Below are 21,492 nucleotides of genomic sequence, written 5' to 3'. Positions count from 1 at the left end.
CACTACATTTGTTCCTCTGGACACGGCAGGTCAATGAGTAGAAGTCGATTGCGGTTTTAAGCATCGAGCAACTGACTCGAGCTGGTTGTACCACTGAGGTGACTGGATCACATGGGTGACTGGATCACATGACATCATCACTATAGTCATTCATTCGTGAGATCAGAGATAACTTGTCAATTAGGATGGGATGTGGGTCCTGGGTGGAGGACCTGACGAGTGTCCTTTGAAGGGTGTGCCTTGTCAAGGGAACCTTCTATTTTTCTGCATCATGGCTTCAAGGAGATGAGACCCTCCTCTGCCTCCTGCCCCCACTTCCTGTCATAGTCTACCTTCCTTCTGGCTCCAAGATAAGTCTAGCCCACCGTGGATTGGAACCTGTGAAACAAATAAATCTTTCCTCTATTAAACGATTTCTTCTCTGTACTTGGTCAGACTAGTGACTAGCTGAACACATCAACATAAAGCATAGAAGGATGGGAGACACTGAGCAATATCTAATGATATATAGTCACTTAGAGATAATCTGATATCGATATTCTTCAGACAAAGCAACTTAAAGCAAAGAGCCATTAAAGATACAAAGCGATTTTTCAAAAGTAGTTCTCACTAATATAGTATTTTAAAGGAAATATATACAAGAGATGGAGGTGGGAAATATTGTAAAATTGTTAAGAATTTCATTGGAATCTTAAACTAACAGTCTACACTTCTAAAGGTAAGACTAATATGAAACTATTTTAGTTAATATAAAATCACATGACTTAAAAAATCAACTCGAAGTAACAAAGATCAGTCAATATTTAAAGGAGATGTGAGCCCTGCACTTTGTGTGTGTGTGTGTGTGTGTGTGTGTGTGAGAGAGAGAGAGAGAGAGAGAGAGAGAGAGAGAGAGAGAGAGAGAGAGAGAGAGACAGGAGAGAGAGAGAGAGACTAAGGTATTCATTTGTTTTAATGGATTTCCTATAAGCATGAGTGAAATTTTTAGAAATTTAGTGCTGATGTTTAAATGACCAGAACACTGGAAGGATTTAGAAGAGTTTTGAAAGATACCTCTTGCAGTTATCCAGGGCATTTATGTCTGCCGCGGCCTGTAACAACAGTTCCACCATCTCCTCTTTGTTTTCTAGCACAGCGAGTATAAGAGGCGTGTAGCCATTCTGTGAAAACAAAAACAATTTACAATTCACTCAGAGGAAGGAGCCTCAGCTGAAGAAATACCTCCATGAGATCCAGCTGTAAGGCATTTTCTCAATTAGTGATCAATGCAGAAGGGCCCAGCCATGGTGAGTGGTGCCATCCCTGGGCTGCTGGTCCTTGGTTCTATAAGAAGGTGGGCTGAGGAAGCCATGGGGAGCAAGCCAGTAAGTTGCTCCCTTCCATGGCCTCTGCATCAGCTCCTGTCTCCAGGATCCTGCCCTGTTTGAGTTCCTGTCCCGACTTCCTTCAGTGAGGAACAGCAATGCTGAAGTGTAAGCCAAATAAACCCTTTCCTCCCCAACTTGCTTTTGGTCCTGGTGTTTTGTCACAGCAATAGGAACCCTAACAAAGACAGCGGCTGTCCCTCTCCAATTGCCAATCTTCCCCAAACCCAGCCAGAGTTGTTCCTGTCAGGACTGCGCACATCATGTATGGCTGTGTGAAGTAAAAGTCAGGAGTTGCCCGAGGATGGGTCTGTCTTCACAGTGCCAGGAGGTATAGTGATAAAGGATCAAAGAACTTTTCTTGAATGAATTAAGATTATCCTCTCTGTAGGAGTTTTTACTCTTCAAAAAACCCAGCCCAGCAGACAACACTGTGATCCTGTTTGGAGAAGACTGCAAGGCTCTGTGGTGTGTGGAGAAGACTGCAAGGCTCTGTGTTACAGACCCTGCAGGAAGAGATTATCTGTATTTTTAATAATTCCTACTTGTCGAAGAATACAACACATTGTTTAGAGTTTCCAATAATACATTTCCACCAAGTCACAGGAGAGACACATCTGATCCTTCCAAAGTCATGTGATGCTCCTCCAACATGGGCCACTAAAGCTCTGCATTAAAATCCGCAGGCTTCTGATGGAGTTTAATCACTCAGTACAGGGAGAAAGGTTGGCCAGTAGTTAGTGCGGTTCATTTGACCTCACACAGAACTAGAACACAGTACCCCTGAAAATGCACTATTTAAACTTCTCCGTGGTCCTCGTTCTATCTTAGACACCATCCTTATTCCCAAGAGATTAACAAAGTACAGGTATGTATTATCTTTATTCATTCATAGAAACAATGTTGGAAACCATGAAATCTTGTTAATGCTATGCTGATGCAAACTTTAGTACACACAGATGAAAATTTGGTGAAATGATGAAATGCCCAGGTGTCCCTAACAAGCTGGAGAACACATGGACGTTTAATATAAGCGATGTCTTGTCCATAGGCTCACAGGACATGGGATTCAACTGATCTTCCCTGTAGTTTTCCCTGGCTCCACCACTGAGCCAGCTTGCATTTGCCCCTGAGTCCTAAGCCTATGCAAAATCCTCCTAAAGCTTAGATGTGGACAACGGTTTCTGGGTCCCTTCGACTCCAGCCTTTGAGTTTTTCTCTATGTGTCTAAATGATCATGGAGAAAGGGAGTTTTTACACAACAAATCTTTTCCTTTCATTAAAAACATGCTTTACCACCTGTGGTGGTTTGAAGGAAATAGCCCCCAAAAGGGAGTCGTTAGGAGGTATGGCTTTCTTGGAGTAGGAGTGGTCTTGTTGGAGGAAGTGTGTCATTGTGAAGGCAGGCTTTGAGGTCTCATCAAGATACTGCCCAGTGTCTCAGACCACTTCCTGTTTCCTGTGAGTCAAGATGTACGAACTCTCAGCTCCTTCTCCAGCACCGTGCCTGCCTGCATGGCCACCATATTGCACCCTGACAATAATGGACTGAACCTCTGAATTGTAAGCAAGCTACCCCAATTAAATGTTGTCCTTTAAATGAGTTACCCTGGCCATGGTGTCTCTTCACAGCAATAGAAACCCCTAACTAAGTCAGCAACTCAGAAGCTCATAGAGATTTGTTTTGTTTTGGTTTTGGTTTTGGTTTTTCCAGACAGGGTTTCTCTGTGTAGCTTTGCGCCTTTCCTGGAACTCCCTCTGTAGACCAGGCTGGCCTCGAACTCACAAAGATCTGCCTGCCTCTGCCTCCCGAGTGCTGGGATTAAAGTCGTGTGCCACCATTGCCCGGCGAGATATTTTTAATACCTTTAAAAAAGATGTCTTTCCTTTTATGGTATGTGTATGGGTGTTTTGCCTGCTTGTCTGTGTACCACCTTCATGCAGTGCCTGCAGAAGTCAGAAGAGGGCATCCGATTCTCTGGAACGAGTTACTGAGGGCTGTAAGCTCCATGGTGGTGCTGGGCACTGAATCTGGGCCCTCTGTAGAGCAATGATTGCCATCTCTCACACTGATTTCATTATACAAAAACTGCAATGTGTTGTTCATCTGCCAGCAAGATGTGCCGATTTGAGAGCAGAGAAAAGGGGAACATGTCCCACATGAGCTGACCTTCCCCTCCATGTTCCCCATCACCACCACTGAGCCAGCTTGCATTTGCCTCTGAGTCCAAACGCTGACCATGCTGGGAGCTCAATCATTTCCTTCTCAGGTAAGAAGGAAGGGTACAGTTTTCTAAACACACAAAAGGGCAGAATTAAACCCCTGGACTCCCCTCACTATTACCCTAAGGTCCCTAATTTCCAATTTGTCCTTCATATTCAAGATGATTTTCTATTCACCATTTTTTCCTGATTCAGCCTCACACCAGAGAGAAACCACTTTAAAATGTCAACAGCAATACGATTTTTCATTTACTGAAAAATGCTTTTGTTTGAGTTTTGAGGTGAAGTCTGATTCTAGATAGTTGTTTGTTTTTAGGGACCGGGTCTCACTAAGCTTCTGGTTGGCCTATGCAAGCTGGACTTGAACTCACAGAGATCTGCCTGCCCCTGCCTCCCAAGTGCTGGGATTAAAGGTGTGCGCCACTATACCTGGCCAGATTCTAGAGAAATTTTGTTTTCACATCTTGTTTTACTCCCATTAGGAAAACCAGGTAAAAATATTTAAATTATATTAATGTGGTGGTTTGAAAGAAAATGGCCCCCATAGGCTCATAGAAAGTGGCACTATTAGGAGGTGTGGTCTTGTTGGAGTAGGTGTGGCTTTGTTGGAGGAAGTGTATGACTAGGGGGTGGGCTTAAATGGTCAAGCTATGTCTAGTGACATTCATTCATTTCCTGTTGCCCACCAGCTCCTTCTAAAGCACCACGTCTGCCTGCATACCACCATATCCCACCGTGAGAATAACAGACTAAACCTCTGAAACTGTAAGTCACCACCTCAATTAAATGTTGTCCTTTATAAGAGTTTCTGTGACCATGGTGTCTCTTCACAGCAATAGAAACCCTAAGACAATGAAAAAAGAAACTGTTGGTGACATATTTGAAAAGCATGCATCTCTTAACTTATATTAAGACCGTCTCCTTAAATATTTTTCTGGATATATAAAATAAAGTTGTGTACTACAAAACCTCCTTTGTCAACTTCTTCCAAACCATGTTTAGTCAAGGAACGCGTGCATCAGCTTCTGCATGTGGGGATGGGTCCAGGTCAACGCCTTTAAGGTACTTGAGATAGAAAGTTGGGGGTTTGGCTACCTTGGCCTTGATTTCGGTGTCTGCGTTGAAAGCCAGGAGTTTGGAAGCTATGGTGAGGTTGTTGTTGTAGACCGCGTAGTGCAGAGCCGAGTTTTGATAGGCGTCGACGGCGTTGGAGTCAGCGCCGTTGTCCAGGAGAATCTTGACACATTCCTCATGCTGGCGCTGGGTTGCCTGCAGGATTGTCCCAAGGGAACAGACTGTCAAAGGAATTCGAGAACCTTCCCCACAAGTTTCACCAAATAGTTACACTTCAGTGCCAGAACATCATTTTTATTCGAGTTTTTTTTTTTTTAAATTGAGACTGTGCTTTCTCATATATCCCAGGTGTAATGAAATTTGCATGTCCCGGGCTTGTGGGGCGTCATAGCCCTCATGCCTCTGCCTCCAGTAAGGCAGGATGCAGATCCCATGTCTGTGATGGGGTGCAGGCCTCCCACACCAGAAGGTCCGGGAGTTAGACTCCTCCGTCCACTGCTGGACCTGTTGGCTCCTAATTACCTTGATCAGAGCTGTGCTGTCCTCACAGTCTCGGGCTTCGATGTTGCAGTCGTACCACAGCAAGAGGGACACCATTTCTGACTGGCCATGAGCACAGGCGTAGTGCAGAGCAGTCCTGTGAGAGAGAGCAGGCCAGAGAGCTGCTGTGCAGCGGTACAACGAGGGAGCCGTGCAGGGAGGGAGCTGTGCAGGGACTACACCCACTGCTCCTCTGAAGTAGAGTAGCCTACTGGAATGTCTTCCTTTCTACTTAGCTGGAGGCGAATTTCCAAATGGTCTTATTAAATAAAAAGCATGGAGCCAAATATAGGGGTGACAGCCTAGAGAGATCAGGGAAATTGGCAAAGCTACCAGGCAACCTCACCTCACCAATTCTGCTTCCAAAGAGAGCGACTTCCTGTCTACCCCCCCACCCACACACACACATGCCTCACTATTCTGCCATCTGATTTGCTCTCTATCTAGTACATCACTTCCTCTTCCTGGTCAGCTCTGTCACTTCCTGTCTGTACAGGCCTCCAGACCTCTATGGTTGGTACTGGGATTAAAGGCATGTGTCACCACGTTTGGCTCTGTTCCCTGGTGTGGCCTTGAACTCACGGAGATCCTGCCTGCTAAGTGTTAGGATTAAGAGCATGTGCTACCGCAGCCTGACTTCTTTGTTTACTTAAAATGGCTTCTTGCTATTTCCTCTGATCTCCAGTCAAACTTTATGTATTAAAGCACAAGTCAAGTATCACCACATTTCAGCACAAATAAAATATCACCACACTTAGCAGTGCTAGGAACAGAGCGCACAGTCAAACCTGGATGTGGTGGTATTTTGTTTGTGCTCTAACACATAAACCTTGCCTGGAGATCAGAATGTGGAACTAGGCACAAGTTAACCATAGAGGCCAGGCCGTGGTGGCTCAGCCTTTAACCCCAGCACTTTAATCCCAGGGAGGAGGAAACAGGAAGTGATATGGCTGGGCCGAGAGAGGAATATAAGGCAGGCAGAGACAGGAGCCCCGCCCCTTTCAGGCTGATTTGCTGGCATGGTAAGAAGTGGCCGTGGCTTGCTCCTTTGTCTCTCTGGCCTTTCAGCATTGATCCCAATATCTGGCTCCGGGTTTTTATGAAGACCAGTTAGGATTTGTGCTACACCTCGATGATCTCAAAGGGGATGACACTGTGACAGAGACAATGAACGATGCTTCCCTAGGGAGATTTGGAATCTGTTGTTGACTGAGGTCTGCCCGAAGCAGGGGCCACACTGGGAAGCACCATGGCTTTGATGGTCTCAAAGATGAGAGAGCCTCCAGTGAACCATCTGTCAATCAAACTACACCGCTTGGGGCGGAAGAAGTCATTGCTGAGTCGGCATGTGGTAAGTGAAGAGAGCCACCCTGAATAACCGACGGCGAAGAAAACCACGGAGCTATCTTCACCCTTCAGCTTCTACGTAAGGTCCCTCAGGAAAGAGCATGTATTCCTTGGTTCGCGTGAAATAAAATGAACATGGGATTTCACTGAATGAATTTTTGCCCTGGGACCCATAGCATTTTTTTTTTCATGTGCACCTTGAAAGAAAACGCTGTGTGCCTCAACTTTGTGGGTTAAATCACATTTAAATTGCCAATAAAGTGCTCTGAAAGCAGAATTATATGGGGGTTGGGAACCAACTAAGGTTTAGTTTTTGCTTTGTGTCTCATGAAGAACGCCTAGGCTCCACCCATCCAGGTGTGCAGGTTTGAGGTGCGGAGGAGTCTGGTGGAAAGCCCAGCATCCCTGTGAGAGCGGGCCTCGGCCTCCCTTCTCCATCCCCCTGAGGCCAAGCCCAGGAAGGTGGTGTTTCATCTCCTCAGGCTCTGCTGCCTGCCATTCACTCACCCCTGCTCCAGGCCACCCCCACCCCGTGCCCTCTGACCTCTTCTTCCGGTCTGTAATGTTCACGTCAACATGCCCAAATTCGAGCATCCTCTGCACTTCGGTTATATCCCCGACGCTTGCAGCTTTGTGGATCTTCTTCATAGGCATGTACCCAGTGAGGTACCTGGGTGGTTCTTGGTTCTCAGCGCTGACATGCCTAAAGCTAAGGAAGCCCCAAGGCGAATGGCCCTTGAAGATCTTCTTCATGGCTCAGACTATGGCCCTTCACATTAGATTCTTGTTTATATTGCTTTACTCCTTCCCATTAACAGCCTCTGTGCTCACAGTAACCGAGTTCCTCCGGGTCCCAATCTTAACCGTCAGTCCCAATGCAGAGCCAACCAAGCCTGGGAATCTCGCCAGGCTGCGCCCACAGAGAAGCCCCAAGGTTTAACATCCCTCCACCTCTTAGGCAGTTGGCAGGACTGTCGTTGCCCAGCAACGCCATGTGCGCATGCTCCAGAGGGGACCCCCGGGCGCCAATCACCTCGGGCAACCAACAAACAGTGCTCAGCGTCCATGTCAGGCTCGTGAACTACTGGGTCTTCAAGCGTCAAACGTGTCCACCACCAGGAGGAGGATCCAGATGCTATGTCTGCTCAATGCCTGTCTCGCAGTCTTGGAATGTAACACCCTTAGAACGGATCTTCAGGCTGCTGAAGACTAGTCTCCAAGATACCCTTCCTCAGAATTCTAATGTTGAGTGCCCAGGATCTTGAGTGCCCAGCCAGCCTGGGTGACATAGGGAGATCCTTTCTCAACAAGCGAACAAATCCTCTCAGAATTTCTGTACAGGCTGTTTATGCCTCCCCATGCCCACCAGCAGTTGCAACTACAAAACGCTGCTTTGGTGATTTCATAGATAGTGACGGCATGTGTCATCGAGTGTAAGCCGATGTGGAGGAAACTTCACACTCTCCCGATAAAATGAAGACATACTTCTGCTGCCTCCTACCTCGCTCACTAGGCACCCCGGGAGTAAGGTCTCTGTGCTCATTTTTTCCCTTTAAATCTGCAGGCTTTATTTGCATCATAGAGTCATATTTAAGAACTTTACTTCCTGACTGACTGTCCCAGAAATGTCTTTCCTAATTATGTTAGAATGCCACTTTAAGTAGCTGCGCCCTGCTGTCTCAGTTCTACTTCTCGCCTCTCTGCCTCCTCTTCTGTAAACATGGCTGCTCAGATGGAAAGGTATCTTGGCAGTTGGGAGCCAAGGCATACCACAAAGTCACCATAAGCATAGCAGTTTAGAGTTCTACTCCAGGAAAAGGTTTCCCCAATGTAACAATTCCGCTCCCGCAGGAGGGTTTCCCCAGAGAAAGTATTACAGTTCGGCTCAGGTCCCCGGATTGTAATAACTGCTCCTGCAGCGGAAGGTTTCCCCCGAGAAAGTGATACAGTTCTGCTCCAAATCTTCTCGGCTCAGACTCCGGCAAAAAATCGTTATTTCTCTGCTCCACTCCACTCCAGCAAAAGAAGGAAGGTCTCACCCAAACCTCACTCAAGAGATTTATAAGGAGAGAAGAATCCAGGATGGCGGCTGCCTCTGCCACGGTGGAAAAAGGTCACAGCAAACTGAACAGGCACAGGGCTTCCAGAGGGCTTCTTAGGGGCAGAGTTTTTCAAGGGCGAAGCTTTTCGGGGTGGGAATTGGTCAGATTTCAATCCCTGAGCTTGGACAAGCCCAGAGATTGGCTGGATTTCGTGCTCAGGGATTGGTTGGTTTTTGTGCTGAGTTGGTCAGGGGCAGAGTGTGCTTCTTTGGCTCTGGTTTTAGGGCCAAAGTGTGTTTCTTTCACTGGCCTATTTTTTTTTTTTTTTAACTTTTTGGCTCTGGTTTCAGGGCCAGTGAACTGGCTCTGGTCTCAGGGTCGAGGTGTTTTCTTTGGCTCTGGTCTCAGGGTCAGGGTGTGTTTCCTTGGCTCTGGTCTCAGGGTCAGGGTGTGTTTCCTTGACTGGCCCTTTTACCCTACATCTTCCTCTTTCTCCATGTTCTCTTCCTTCTTTCTCTTCTTCCTTCTCCTCTCTTCTCCCTCCTCTTCCTCTTCATCTTCATCCTTTTCTCTACTTCCTCCACCTCTTTTTCTCCTCCTCCTCTTCATCCACTTCCTCCCCCTTGTCCTCTTGTTCCTATACTTTCTCTCTGGCCACCACACACCAACTTTTCATGTAAGCCTATCAGTAGCAGTTTCCAGCCAGGATTTGACTGAATCTCTAATTCTCTGCGTAAGCCTCTTTAGGCACATGGTGGCCAGGACCCTCCCCTGGGGACCTCCAACTGCCAGGTTCCACCCATAGACCATTCTAACAGCCCTGAGGGCTGGACCCAGCCCCAACCCTACAGAGAAAATGCCCAAGCTCTGGACTTGAAATTCCACCAATCCCCATCCTGGAAAGCTTCACCCTGGAAAGCTCTGCCCCTGCCCCACCCCCACCCCCACCCCCAGGGAAGCGATATAACCCTCTCTTCTGTTCTGTTTGTGCTGTTTCTCGCCTGAGCAGAGGCAGCCACCCTCCTGGTTTTTTTCCCTTCCAATAAATCTTTTGTGTGAGGTTTGTTGTGCAGTGTGACTTTGTGGTATTCCGTGGCTCCCAACTTCTGGGATACCTTTCCATCCGAGCTGTAACATTTACACTCTGTGCTGGTTCTTTGGCCAGTGTCTTCTCCACACCCTTTATTCCTTACTTTGTGTATATCTTCTGTTTCCACATCTCCCTGCAAGGTCCTGTTGTCTGCCTGGGCCCTGTCTCACACTTCCCAGGTGTCATCAGCTATGGAAACCGAACCCCAGTACACTGCTTCCCCTCGCCCCAATCCTTAATGACCATGCAACCCTTTGCTGACCATCTAACCCTTGCCAAAAGAAACCCAGCAGTGCCCAGGAGGACAAAGCAGAGTGTAACACACACCCAGCTCTGCATCCATCCTGCCACACAAAGAAATATCCAAGAGATGAGCAATGGAGGGATAGCCTACATTAACACTGTGAAAGAGGCCCAGCCTCAGAGGAAGAGGTCCAGACCCTGCCATTAGCCCCCTCCTTGTGAGAAGTAAGTGTACCACTGGGTGAAGGAGCATTCACAGCCTGAGCATCATGGCCATTTCAAGAAGGCCAAAGGATCCAAGTATAGACATTGACAGTATCTCCAGAAAGTCTCAACCACAGCTTCCTCCTTCCAGAAGACTGTAGTCTGAGATGGCTCCCAATCAGAGACTCCCCTATCTAACGAGTCTACCTAACCTCCTTGTTCAGCTACTTATAATAAACATTCTGAGTGTCTTTGTTTGTTTGTTTGTTTGTTTGTTTTTCGAGACAGGGTTTCTCTGTGTAGTTTTGGTGCCTGTCCTGGATCTCCCTCTGTAGACTAGGCTGGCCTCAAACTTGCAGAGATCCACCTGGCTCTGCCTCCCGAGTGCTGGGATTAACGGTGTGCACCACTGCCACCACCGGCAGTGCTGAGTGTCTCAGTCTTGCCTGGCTCTTATAATCTTTCCTCCTCTTCTTCCACATAGATCTCTGAGCCCTGAGGGGAGGGGTTTGATGAAGACTGAGCACTCCAAAGTTTCCTACTCTCTACACATTGTCCAGTTGTGGGTCTCTGTGTTAACTGCTTCATACTTCTCTGATGAAGGCTAAGGAGGCACTGATTCTCTGTCAGATGTGCAAAGAAAGTGCTTGCTGCTCTTGCACAGGACTGGAATCCAGTCCCCAGCACCCATGTTGGACCGCTCACAAGCACCTGTAATTCCAGCTCCAGAGGATCCAATGCCTTCCTCTGGTTACACAGGAGCCCATACATGTACACTTTGACACACACCAACATATACCTACACAGCCAAAAATTAAAAATAAATAAAGTATACTGAACATGAAAAATAACATGTAAAGGTTGAAGTTCTGCTTTTAGACCAACTGCTTCCTCCAGAGAACTAGATCACCCCATTTCTAGCAGAGAGCCCCCATGGTCCAAGTGTAGCTCCGCCCTGCAGATTCATCGTTCTTTGCTCATAATTTTTATCTGAAAAAGGAAATGAAAAGTAATAAAATATCCCTCTTTGCCAAAAGCTGGGGCTCATAGGAAAATGCATTCCAAATGTGCAGGTGGGTTCTGTGATTGCAGGATTCTGTCTACATGAAGACATTGGTTGCTGTAGTAAAGTAACATTCTTCAGGTAGTAAGTAATAATTGACTTGTGCGAGTATTATTGTCTTAATTTGCTTTCTAATATTATAATAAAGACCATGACCAAAGCAACTTGGGGAGGGAAGGGTTTATTTTGGCTTCTGTGTCTTGATCTGTCACTGAAGGAGGCCAACTCGGAAACTCAAACAAGACACGAACCTGGAGACAGAAACTGAAGACCATGAAGCGCTGCGTGCTGGCCTGCTTAGTTTTTCCCTTTTTGTTTTTGTTTTTGCTTTCTTTAGCAAGGTCTCTCTATGTAGTCCTGACCGTTCTAGAACTTGCTAGGGTAGATACTAGGCTGGCCTCTGCCTTCCCAACGATGGGATTAAAGACGTACAACACCACACCTGGGAGTTTGCTTTCCTATAAAACCCAGGACCTCTTACCCAGGGGTGTCAACACCCACAGTGGGCTCTTCCATATTAATCATTAGTCAAGAAAATATTCTACAGGCTTGCCTATAGGCTACTCTTATGGAGGGATTTTCTTAGTTCCCTCTTTCAGATGACTCTAGCTTGTATCAGGTTGGCATAAAGCTAGCCAGCACAGCTTTCCAAGTGAATAGGCAAATATCTGAGGGTCTTGGTTACTGTTCTATTGTTGTGAAGAGACACCATGACCAAGGAAATTTTTCTAAAAGAAAGCTTTTGGGGGGGAGGGGTGGCTTGCTTACAGCTTCAGAGGGTTAATCCATGATCATCATGGTGGGAAGCAGACAGACATGGCACTGGAGCTTTACTTCCTGATTTGCAGGCAGCAGGCAGGGAAGAGACACTGGGTCTGATGTGGGCTTTTGAAACCTGGAAGCCCACCCCCAATGACACACCTATTCCAACAAGGCCACAACTAACAAGGCCACACCTCCTAATCCTTCCCACACCATCCCACTCACTGGCGACTAAGCACGCAAATGCAGGAGCCTATGGAGGTCATTCTCATTCAAACCATTCAACTCTCTGACCCCCATTCTTTAAACTTTTTTGTTTCCTTGAGCACAAGACTTGGCTTCAACATTACATTTCTCTGTAGAAGTAACCATCTTATTAAATAAGAAACACAGAGCCAATGTAAAGGTAAAAGCCCAAGAGGTCAGAGCTAAGAGCCTTACCCTTCCTGCTTCAGGGATCCTCTTCAGCCAAGAGAGACCTACTTCCTGTGTGTTTGTCTTTATATAGACTTTCTGTTCTGCCTTCTCATTGGTTATAAACCCAACCACATGACCGCCTCGTCACTGCCTGTCTGTACAGACCTCCAGGTCTTCTATGGTTGGTATTGAGATTAAAGGCGTGTGTCTCCAATGCTGGCTATATCCTTGACCACACAGAGATCTACCTAGCTCTGCCTATCAAGTGCTGGGATTAAAGGTGTGCACCACCAATGCCCAGCTTTTGCTATGGCTCTAATAGCTCTGACCCCCAGGCAACTTTATTTATTAACATACAAATAAAATCACATTTCAGTACAAATAAAATATCACCATATTTCCCCTTTTCTATTTTAATAAAAATAAAAAAGGAAAAAGGTTATAACTAACATAAGCAAAACTATATACAAAAGTACAATAACTATATACAATATACACAAGTAAAAAATACCTAAACAATGTCTAGTCCATTTGTATTTGACAAATTCAGAGAAAATAATTCCATTATCTATCCTATTTTGGTAAGTCCAAAATGTACCTAATTCACTTTCTATCTAACTAGTCTTCAACTATAACTAACTAATCTTCAGCTATAACTAACTAATCTTCAACTCCCTCAGAGACCCAAAAAGGAAATAATATTACCTAACAAAAAATAAAAACAGGAAGTGCATGCAAGCAACTTCCAAAAATTTGTGAGTTGACAGAAACAGCCAGCTGCCTGGACAGTCACCTGAGGTTTCTCTGCAGTGTTGGGGCATCATCTTCAGCCTACAGGCTTAGCATATCTGACAGATTCATTTGTGAAGTAGGATGTACACAAGGTCAACACATTGGGTGAGAGCAATCCATGTATCAGAAACACCTGAATTCCACTAGTGTCATGTCATGATTCAGGATTTTAAATTCCGGAAATTGTTGATGTTTTTTGAATTCAGCTGTCCATTCTTCTTGGCGATGTGTGTGTGTAGCTTCATCTCAGCATCCCCTTCTCCACATCCCTCTATTAAATGCCAGTCTACTATTGAGAGGCATGAGCTTAGTTACTCTTCAAGAATAACTGTTTCAGCTGCTGTTCCATTGCACATCAGAAGCCATGGGCCCACTGCCTGTTCAGCTGCCTTCAAAGAAAAGGGCACTGTACCTTTTCCGGATTGCGAAGGCCACTTCAGGGATGGTGCCATATTGTCCTGGCTTCAGAAGATGCCTTTTGATAAAGCCATGACAACACTTGTTTTGGCAAGAATCAGTAGTCCTTTGTTTCATGTCCTGTCTGTCCTGTTTGTCAGCAGTTGATTTGAGGATACTTTGTTGTCCAGTGGCTAACTTTTGCCACAATGAAAGTTAACTCCATATGCAGTTACTTCAATGCCCATATTCTCTCTGAAGTAGATTGGTACTGCCAGAAGCCGACATGTCTCATAGTCATAACAAAAAGAAAAATTTCTAAGTTATTAAAACATTTTAAATGCCATATTCTCTAGATCTCTGAAGGGTTTGAAGATGACCTGTCTATTTAAAATATATCTGCTCAATCTTGAAAACATATCTAATATGACTACAAGTTCTATTGTAATGTCTAACTACTAACTTTCATTTCTTTTCATCCTAATAGTTGGTAATAAAAGCATTCAAGGATCAGAAAATTGCGTTATTTGTTAAATGAATGATATAAGTACAATTAGAAATATACATATAGCATTTTCTAACAATATCAATTTCAATATATATAATTTGTATATAATATAAAACAATCCAATCCAATGTAAAGTATTTAAAACTAGTAATTGTCTTTTTCTTTTTCTTTCTTTTTTTTTTTAAAAACAAGAACCTTAAATCTAATCTCCTTTGCTTAGCCTTTTTCCTTACCCTTGACAACAACTTGTAACCAACCCCCCTAAACAATGAAAATTATCCCAGTCCCAAAAACCATTAAAAGACCAAAAAACCACCCGCCCCACACCACCTCTTTGGGAATGTGGGCATTGTATTCTTAAAATTGCTTCCTACTGGGTATGGGCGAAGGTATCTTTATCCTGAAAAGAAAAATTTTAGGTTAATTGTCAAATTCTAGGAAAGGTAACTATATCCTTCATTATCCAGTCTGTGTATAATGCCAAAGTTCAGGGTTTATCTCAAGTCCTTATTCAAGTAGTCTTTGAGACTGGATCATCTCAGCTAGCCCTCTCAAAATTGCTCTGAGCACTTTGTAGTTCAAAGTTGATCTGTAGATGATGTTTGTCAGCTTAGTGATGTTATTATTTTCCACATGGAATTGTTGTTGTTGTGGGGCCCCATCTTCTTCCTGGAGACTTCATTTGATGTTAGGTCTGACCGTGATTTCCTGCAGAAAACTGATAAGAGTCTCGAACACAAAGACATATATATGCAGCTAATTGAAGCCTTTTTTCTTTCTAGAATTAGTTAGTACTCTATATGACCATTCATATCTTAACAAAGTTTAAAATATATATATATATATATTAATCTTATAAATTTTGATATAAAATTCATACTTGAAGAAAAGTTTAAAGAATCAGAATAGAATCAAAGAGTTGAGATTAGTAATAGAATAGTCCCTTAATTAATTTGGTTTTTCTCCTGTCCCATAGCACAAGATGGCTCTTTTCTTCTGACATGATACAGGGAGTTTGCATTTTCCTTTTAACAACATGCTTGAGTTTAAAGAAGGAGAGAGCCATTCTCCAACTCCAAAGTCAGCTTTAAATTTTAATTGAACTGGGCCTATTAGAAAACCAATAGTGTTAAATCTTTAGAGAAAAGCAGAAACAAACATTTAAGAAGACTTATAAAATTTTTTAGATGATATACCCATATGCCATTTCACTCTGTTTCCTGGGATAGATGATTTGTCCCTTTTCTTCAGTTGTCTCATTTGTCCAGTGTTCTTCAGATTCCTTAACTTTCATTCTCCTAAAAGACAAAAACAAAAACCTTTCCCCAAGACTAATTTTGGGGATGTTCCTTTTTGGCAAGTTATTATCTGATTAAATGAAAAGGTATGTGTTACTGGTATGAGTTAGTTTAAATTGGATGTTCATGCTGGTTGATGAACTATCACCTCCTCTAATTAAGTGGTCTTTCATGTTCAAATCGAACCTTTATCAATTTTGATGGTACCCACAGCTTATCTTCTCCTGTAGAAACAAAAGCAAAACCTCATCCCCAACGTAATACATATCCTGGTTTCCATTCTGAGGTTAGCACATCCTTAAAGTATATAGGCTGATTTAATTCTGTAGTTTTTTCTATTATCCAATGTCTCTCTGCAGCTGTTGTTTCTTTCTCATTGGCATTGAGAAAATTCAAAGTTAATAGAGCATTATGCAGTCTATTTCTGGGGGTTTTTGTTACCCCTTTCTGTTTACTTAGCATATCCTTGAGAGTTCTGTTTGACCTTTCTATAACTGCTTGACCTGTAGGATTATGTGGTATTCCTGTAATATGCTTTATATTGTAATAAGCAAAAAACTGTTTCATTTTAACAGAGAGATAGGATGGAGCATTGTCAGTTTTGATTTGTGCAGGTATAGCCATGATGGCCATAACTTCTAGCAAATGAGTGATTACAGAATCAGCCTTTTCAGAACTCAAAGCAGTTGCCCATTGAAATCCTGAATAAATGCCAATGGTATGGTGTACATATTTCAATTTTCCAAATTCTGCAAAGTGAAACATGTCCATCTGCCAGATTTCATTCCTCTGAGTACCCTTTGGGTTACATCCTGCTGGTAATGGCTGATTGTAGAAGGAACAAGTAGGAGGACATTTCTATTTACTATTTCTTTGGCTTGTTTCCAGGTTATGAAAAAATCCTTTTTTAAACCTTTACTATTGACATGATGTTTTTATGAAATTCTGAAGCCTCCAGCACATTTCCTATCAATAATTTATCAATTTCACCATTGCCTTGTGCTAGAGGGCCTGGCAGACCAGTATGGGATCGAATGTGCACTATATATAAAGGATGACTCCTTTTCCGGATTGTATCTTGTAATTGAATAAATAGTGAAGTTCATTCTGAAGCATCAGGGATGAATTCGGCAGTCTCAATATGTAATACTACTCTTTCAGCATACTGAGAGTCAGTTACTATGTTGAGAGGTTCTAAAAAATCCATTAATACCAACAGAATAGCATACAATTCTGATTTTTGAACTGAATTATAAGGACTTTGAACCACTTTATTTAAATTTTCTGATTTGTAACCTGCCTTTCCTTGTTTGTTGGCATCTGTATAAAATGTATGAACTCCAGATATGGGTTTTTCCCGTACAATTCGAGGCAAGATCCAATCAGCTCTCTTTATAAGATCAATTCTATCGCTTTTGGGATATTTGCTGTTAATTTCTCCCAAAAAAAATTACTGTAAGCTCTTTGCCAAGGTTTACTTTCTGTTCATAATCTTTCAATTTCCTCCTTAGTTAAAGGTACAACAATTTCTGCTGGGTCTATTCCTGCTAATTGACGAAGTCTCAATTTTCCTTTCTAAATCAAGTCAGAGATTTTTTTCCACATAAGTTTTTAATTTTTTATTTGGTTTATTTGGTAAAAATATCCATTCCAATATAATATCTTCCCTCTGCATTAATATTCTTGTAGGAGAATGCCTAGAAGGTAAAATAACCAAAATACAATCCAGCTTTGGATCAATACAATCCACATGCCCTTCATGTACTTTCTTTTCTACCAAGGCCAATTCTTTCTCCGCTTCAGGTGATAATTCTCTTGGACTATTTAAGACCTTGTCACCTTCTAAGGTTTTGAACAAATTATTCAGTTCATCATTTTTTACCCCAACAATAGTTCGTAGGTGAGAAATATCTCCAAATAATCTTTGAAAGTCATTAAGAGTCTATAGTCTATCTCTCCTAATTTGCACCCTTTGGGGTCTAATTTTTTTGTAGCTCTATTTTATATCCTAAATAATTAATAGAATCTCCTCTTTGTATCTTTTCAGGAGCAATTTGTAATCCCCAGCAAGGCCTACATGAGGGCCCTCTGGGAGTTTCCCGAAGACTGAGGCAAAGGATTACCCTGTCTGTCCCTTGTTGATCTATATTCGTTGGTCCAGTGTTTTCCCTTACCACACCTTCTGCATACTCCAGAAGGAAGGGGCATTCTGTTGCCATTGTTTCTAGGAATGACCTGTTTACACTCCCTTTTCAAATGTCCTTGCTTTCCACATCCAAAACATCTAACATTCCTCAAACTTTTTGATTTTTCGAGACAGGGTTTCTCTGTATATCCTAGCTGAAAGGGTAGCTTTTTGTTTGTTTGTTTGTTTGTTTGTTTTTTGAAACAGGGTTTCTCTGTGTAGCTTTGCTCCTTTCCTGGAACTCACTCTGTAGACCAGACTGGCCTTGAACTCACAGAAATCCACCTGCCTCTGCCTCCCAAGTTCTGGGATTAAAGGCATGAACCACCAATGCCCCGGCCTTCCTCAAACCTTTTGAAATTGCTTCTCCTACCCACATATCATCATGGTCATAAGCCTCAACATTAACCGTGTCTGTAATCCAATCTTCCAAAGGTGCAGATCTTGCCTTTAACAGCCTGATTATTCTTTTGCATGCTGCATTCGCATTCTCAAAGGCCAAAGATTCAATTATTATCTGACTAGCTTCTGAATCCAGGACCATTCTCTTTACTGCTGAAGTCAGTCTTTGTAAAAAATCTGTGAAAGATTATTTTGGCCCCTGTATAACCTTTGTAAATGACTCAGTTTTTTTTTTTCCTGGTTCCTCAACTCTGTCCCATACATTCAAGGCTGCTGTTCGACATAAAATTAGGGTTTGGACATCATATAAACATTGTGTTTGTACTGAAGCATATTGGCCTTCTCCAATAAACTGATCCTGGAAGACTTGTATTCATTTATCCCTCCATTGTTTTCTATGTTTTTAGCCTCATCCTTGAACCACATTTGCCACTGGAGCCTTTGACTGGGTTCCAGAACAGCCTGTGCCAGCTCCCGCCAGTCCTGTGGTATAATCTCAAGAATGGTCTTGAGCCCAGTTGCTAATATTCTTCCCCTCTGAAACCTGAGTTAGGCCCATACAGTACAAATCACCCTCAGCACTACTATCTTTTATGCTCCTATTAAAATGGCCCATAAAGCTCCACTGTAGATGAACTTCTAAATGGTCTTAATAAATAAAAAACACAGAGCCAGAAATTTGGGTTAAAGCCTGAGAGAAAGATCAGAGGAATAGGATAAACCACGAGCTAACCTCACCTCCCCAACTCCGCAGCTTCCAAAGAGAGCTTCTTCCTGTATACTCACGTTTATATGCCTTTTCTGTTCTGTTCTCTCATTGGCTCTCTTAGCCCAGCTACATCACTTCCTCTTTCTACACAGCTCTGTCACTTTCTGTCTGTACAGACCTCCAGATCTCTATGGTTGGTACTGGGATTAAAGTGTCATCCCACTTGGCTGTTCCCTAGTGTGGCCTTGAACTCACAGAGATCCTGCCTGCTAAGTGATAGGGTTAAGGGCATGTGCTACCTCTGACTTCTTTGTTTACTTATAATGGCTGGCCTTTTTCCTCTGATCTTCAGGTAAGCTTTATTTATTAAAGCACAAATAAAATATCACCACATTTCAGCCGGGCAGTGCAGGCGCATGCTTGTAATCCCAGTACTTGGGAGGCAGAGGCAGGCGGATCTCTGTGAGTTTGAGGCCAGCCTGGGCTACAGAGTGAGTTCTAGGAAAGGCGCAAAGCTACATAGAGAAACCCTGTCTCGAAAAACCAAAAAAAAAAAAAAAAAAAAAATATCACCACATTTCAGCACAAATAAAATATCACCACACTCCACTTAAAGTGTTCAACCACTTTTCTAGTCCAAAGTCCCAAGGTCTTCCATATTCTCCTACAAACAGCATGGTCAGGCCTATCACAGAAATACTCTTCCCCCTGGTACCAACGTCTGTCTTAGTCACTGTTCTATTGATGTGAAGAGACATCATTACTGAGGCAATTCTTATAAAAGCAATCATTTAATAGGAGGCTTACTTATAGTTTTAGAGGGCTAGTCCATGATTGTCATGGTGAGAAGCATTCATGTTCCAAAAGGGACTCCGGGGAACAGCAAGGATCTGTCAGACCGAATCGAGACTGAAACCTAATAGGACAAACATCAAACCGTGCTTACTCTGGGATTATATGTTGGATGTATTTAGTTTTTCTTTTATAGGATCTCACAGATAGGAGATTGCTTTAAGTCTCAAATGAGAATTGAACATTGGATTAATATGGAATGGTAGAATTGTTAGTGACTTGGACACTTTTGAAGTTGGATGCTAAGGGACAGCTGACACTTTCTTTTTAGTTAACCGATGTTGGACTTTGATCATGTCCTCAGCTAGAGGTCAACTTGGTTGGTTGGTTTGTTTTGTTTTTGTTCTTCCTCAATAATATTGTGATTACACATTGTAAATTGTTTCCATTGTTCCAAGAATTGACTGACCATAAAATGTTTCATGATATGTTAACTGTCTGAACATAAACCCATAACACATATCTTTCCCATGTTCATAAAAATAACTGCAAAATTCTACTTTTAATCACTTGCTCACTTGGTATAAAGAAGCTACTCCGCTTTTAATCTGGGCTGTTTTCGTCCTCCTACTATGGGAAACTGAAAATTTGGCTCAGTTATTAATAAATTTTTACCCTGCAACATCTCAGTGTTGTTCCTGGCTTTCAACACTATAACATTGGACGGAATGTATTTTTATATTGAAAAATATGGGAACAAAGGGTGGAAAGTTATGTCTTAAAAGATGATGGGGTTAGGTGTCAAATGACATTGCAAAAATATGGGGACAAAGGGTGGAAGGTTATGATTTAAAAGGTGATGGATTAGGTGTCAAGTTGACAAGGGGTGGATTTGTAATCGTTAGTATTGATTGTCAAGTTGACCGGATCTGAAATCAGTTAGGAGAAAGGCTTCTATGCATGCCTGGGATTATTTAGATTAGGTTAGCTTCTGGGCATACCAAGGAGGGATTATCTTGATAGGGTACTTGAGGTGAAAAGACTTGCCCTAAGGAAAGGTGGCACCATTCCTCAGATATATACTTTAGACTACAGAAAGAAGCAGCTGGCTCTTCAGCACCTGGTTCTTGGTCCCCTGAGTCTTGTTCTGTGTTTTGATTGTCCCTCCTATTTCTCTGTTGCAAGTCTTCTAAGGTCCTGGATGGGTAACAGGACAAGTAAGCCTGACACACGTCTAAGCTATGTCTTGAGAAATTTTGATAAACCAATCCCCCTTTAATTAAGCAGGATTATGATTACTCTATCACCTACAAAAATTACCTCTGATCCTCCTATAGCTACAATTGCCTATGTTTAGAGTCAAACGGCCCCCTGAACACAAGGTGGCATGTGCTATAGCCAAAGCCACCCTTAGCAATCCAGGCCACCAAATCAGATTGGGTGTATTCTACCAATACATCAAATCTACTCCCATGGATGAAGGTTTCTATTGTCTGGAATGGATGGGGTGGCTGTGCCTTGGTCATTTCAAAGATGACCCCCCCCCCCCCACACACACACACACAAGGGCCAAACAATTATCTGATTCTCAGGTTCAGAGGAGATGCCGAAGTTGCATCTAGGGAACCTAGCCAAAGCCCTGACCATCAGCTGCCCTTTGAGAGAGGAATATCACCTCCTCCAAGGACTGACCCAAGCCCCAGAGGGTGAAACGAAGAAGTAAATGATCAGATAATGTTCCTGTTGTCCGGGATGAGGACAATCCCCCTGACCTTGCAAACTGTGCTCCCAGTCATAGTACAAGTGACCTCAGTGGCCATGCCCAGCCAAGTCAAACAGTACTGCATCACCTTAGTTGGTAAAGAAGGGATCAGGAACCATATCAGACACCTCCTTGAGGCTGGCATATTTACCTCATGCTATTTAACCTGGAACACTCCCTTATTACCAGTTCAAACCCTGGAACCCAAGACTATTGACTAGTACAGGATTTAAGGAGGTGAACAAGTGGATAGAAACTGTTTACCCAACTTCCACCAAT

The 21,492-nt window shown here is 43.2% G+C and overlaps 1 protein-coding gene across 9 annotated transcripts in view; it reads right to left on the bottom strand.

Moving 5' to 3' along the window:
• The window catches only part of LOC102922011 (uncharacterized), a 134,190-nt gene extending 125,463 nt beyond the window's left edge, over window positions 1–8,727 (bottom strand). For all 9 annotated transcript variants that reach the window (XM_076545857.1, XM_042285666.2, XM_076545858.1 and 6 more), the window contains exons 1-4: window positions 7,093–8,727; window positions 5,184–5,298; window positions 4,683–4,856; window positions 1,054–1,160 (exon numbers count right to left, since the gene is read on the bottom strand). In XM_076545857.1, the coding sequence (XP_076401972.1) occupies window positions 1,054–1,160; window positions 4,683–4,856; window positions 5,184–5,298; window positions 7,093–7,301 (605 nt within the window). In that variant the 5' untranslated portion in view covers window positions 7,302–8,727. The remainder of the gene's footprint in view (window positions 1–1,053; window positions 1,161–4,682; window positions 4,857–5,183; window positions 5,299–7,092) is intronic.
• Between the last annotated feature and the right edge of the window lie 12,765 nt (window positions 8,728–21,492).

The sequence above is a fragment of the Peromyscus maniculatus genome, chromosome 10 (genome assembly GCF_049852395.1).
Source record: "Peromyscus maniculatus bairdii isolate BWxNUB_F1_BW_parent chromosome 10, HU_Pman_BW_mat_3.1, whole genome shotgun sequence".
In the NCBI taxonomy this organism is placed as follows: domain Eukaryota; kingdom Metazoa; phylum Chordata; class Mammalia; order Rodentia; family Cricetidae; genus Peromyscus; species Peromyscus maniculatus.
This window is presented reverse-complemented; position numbering and strand designations above follow the sequence as displayed.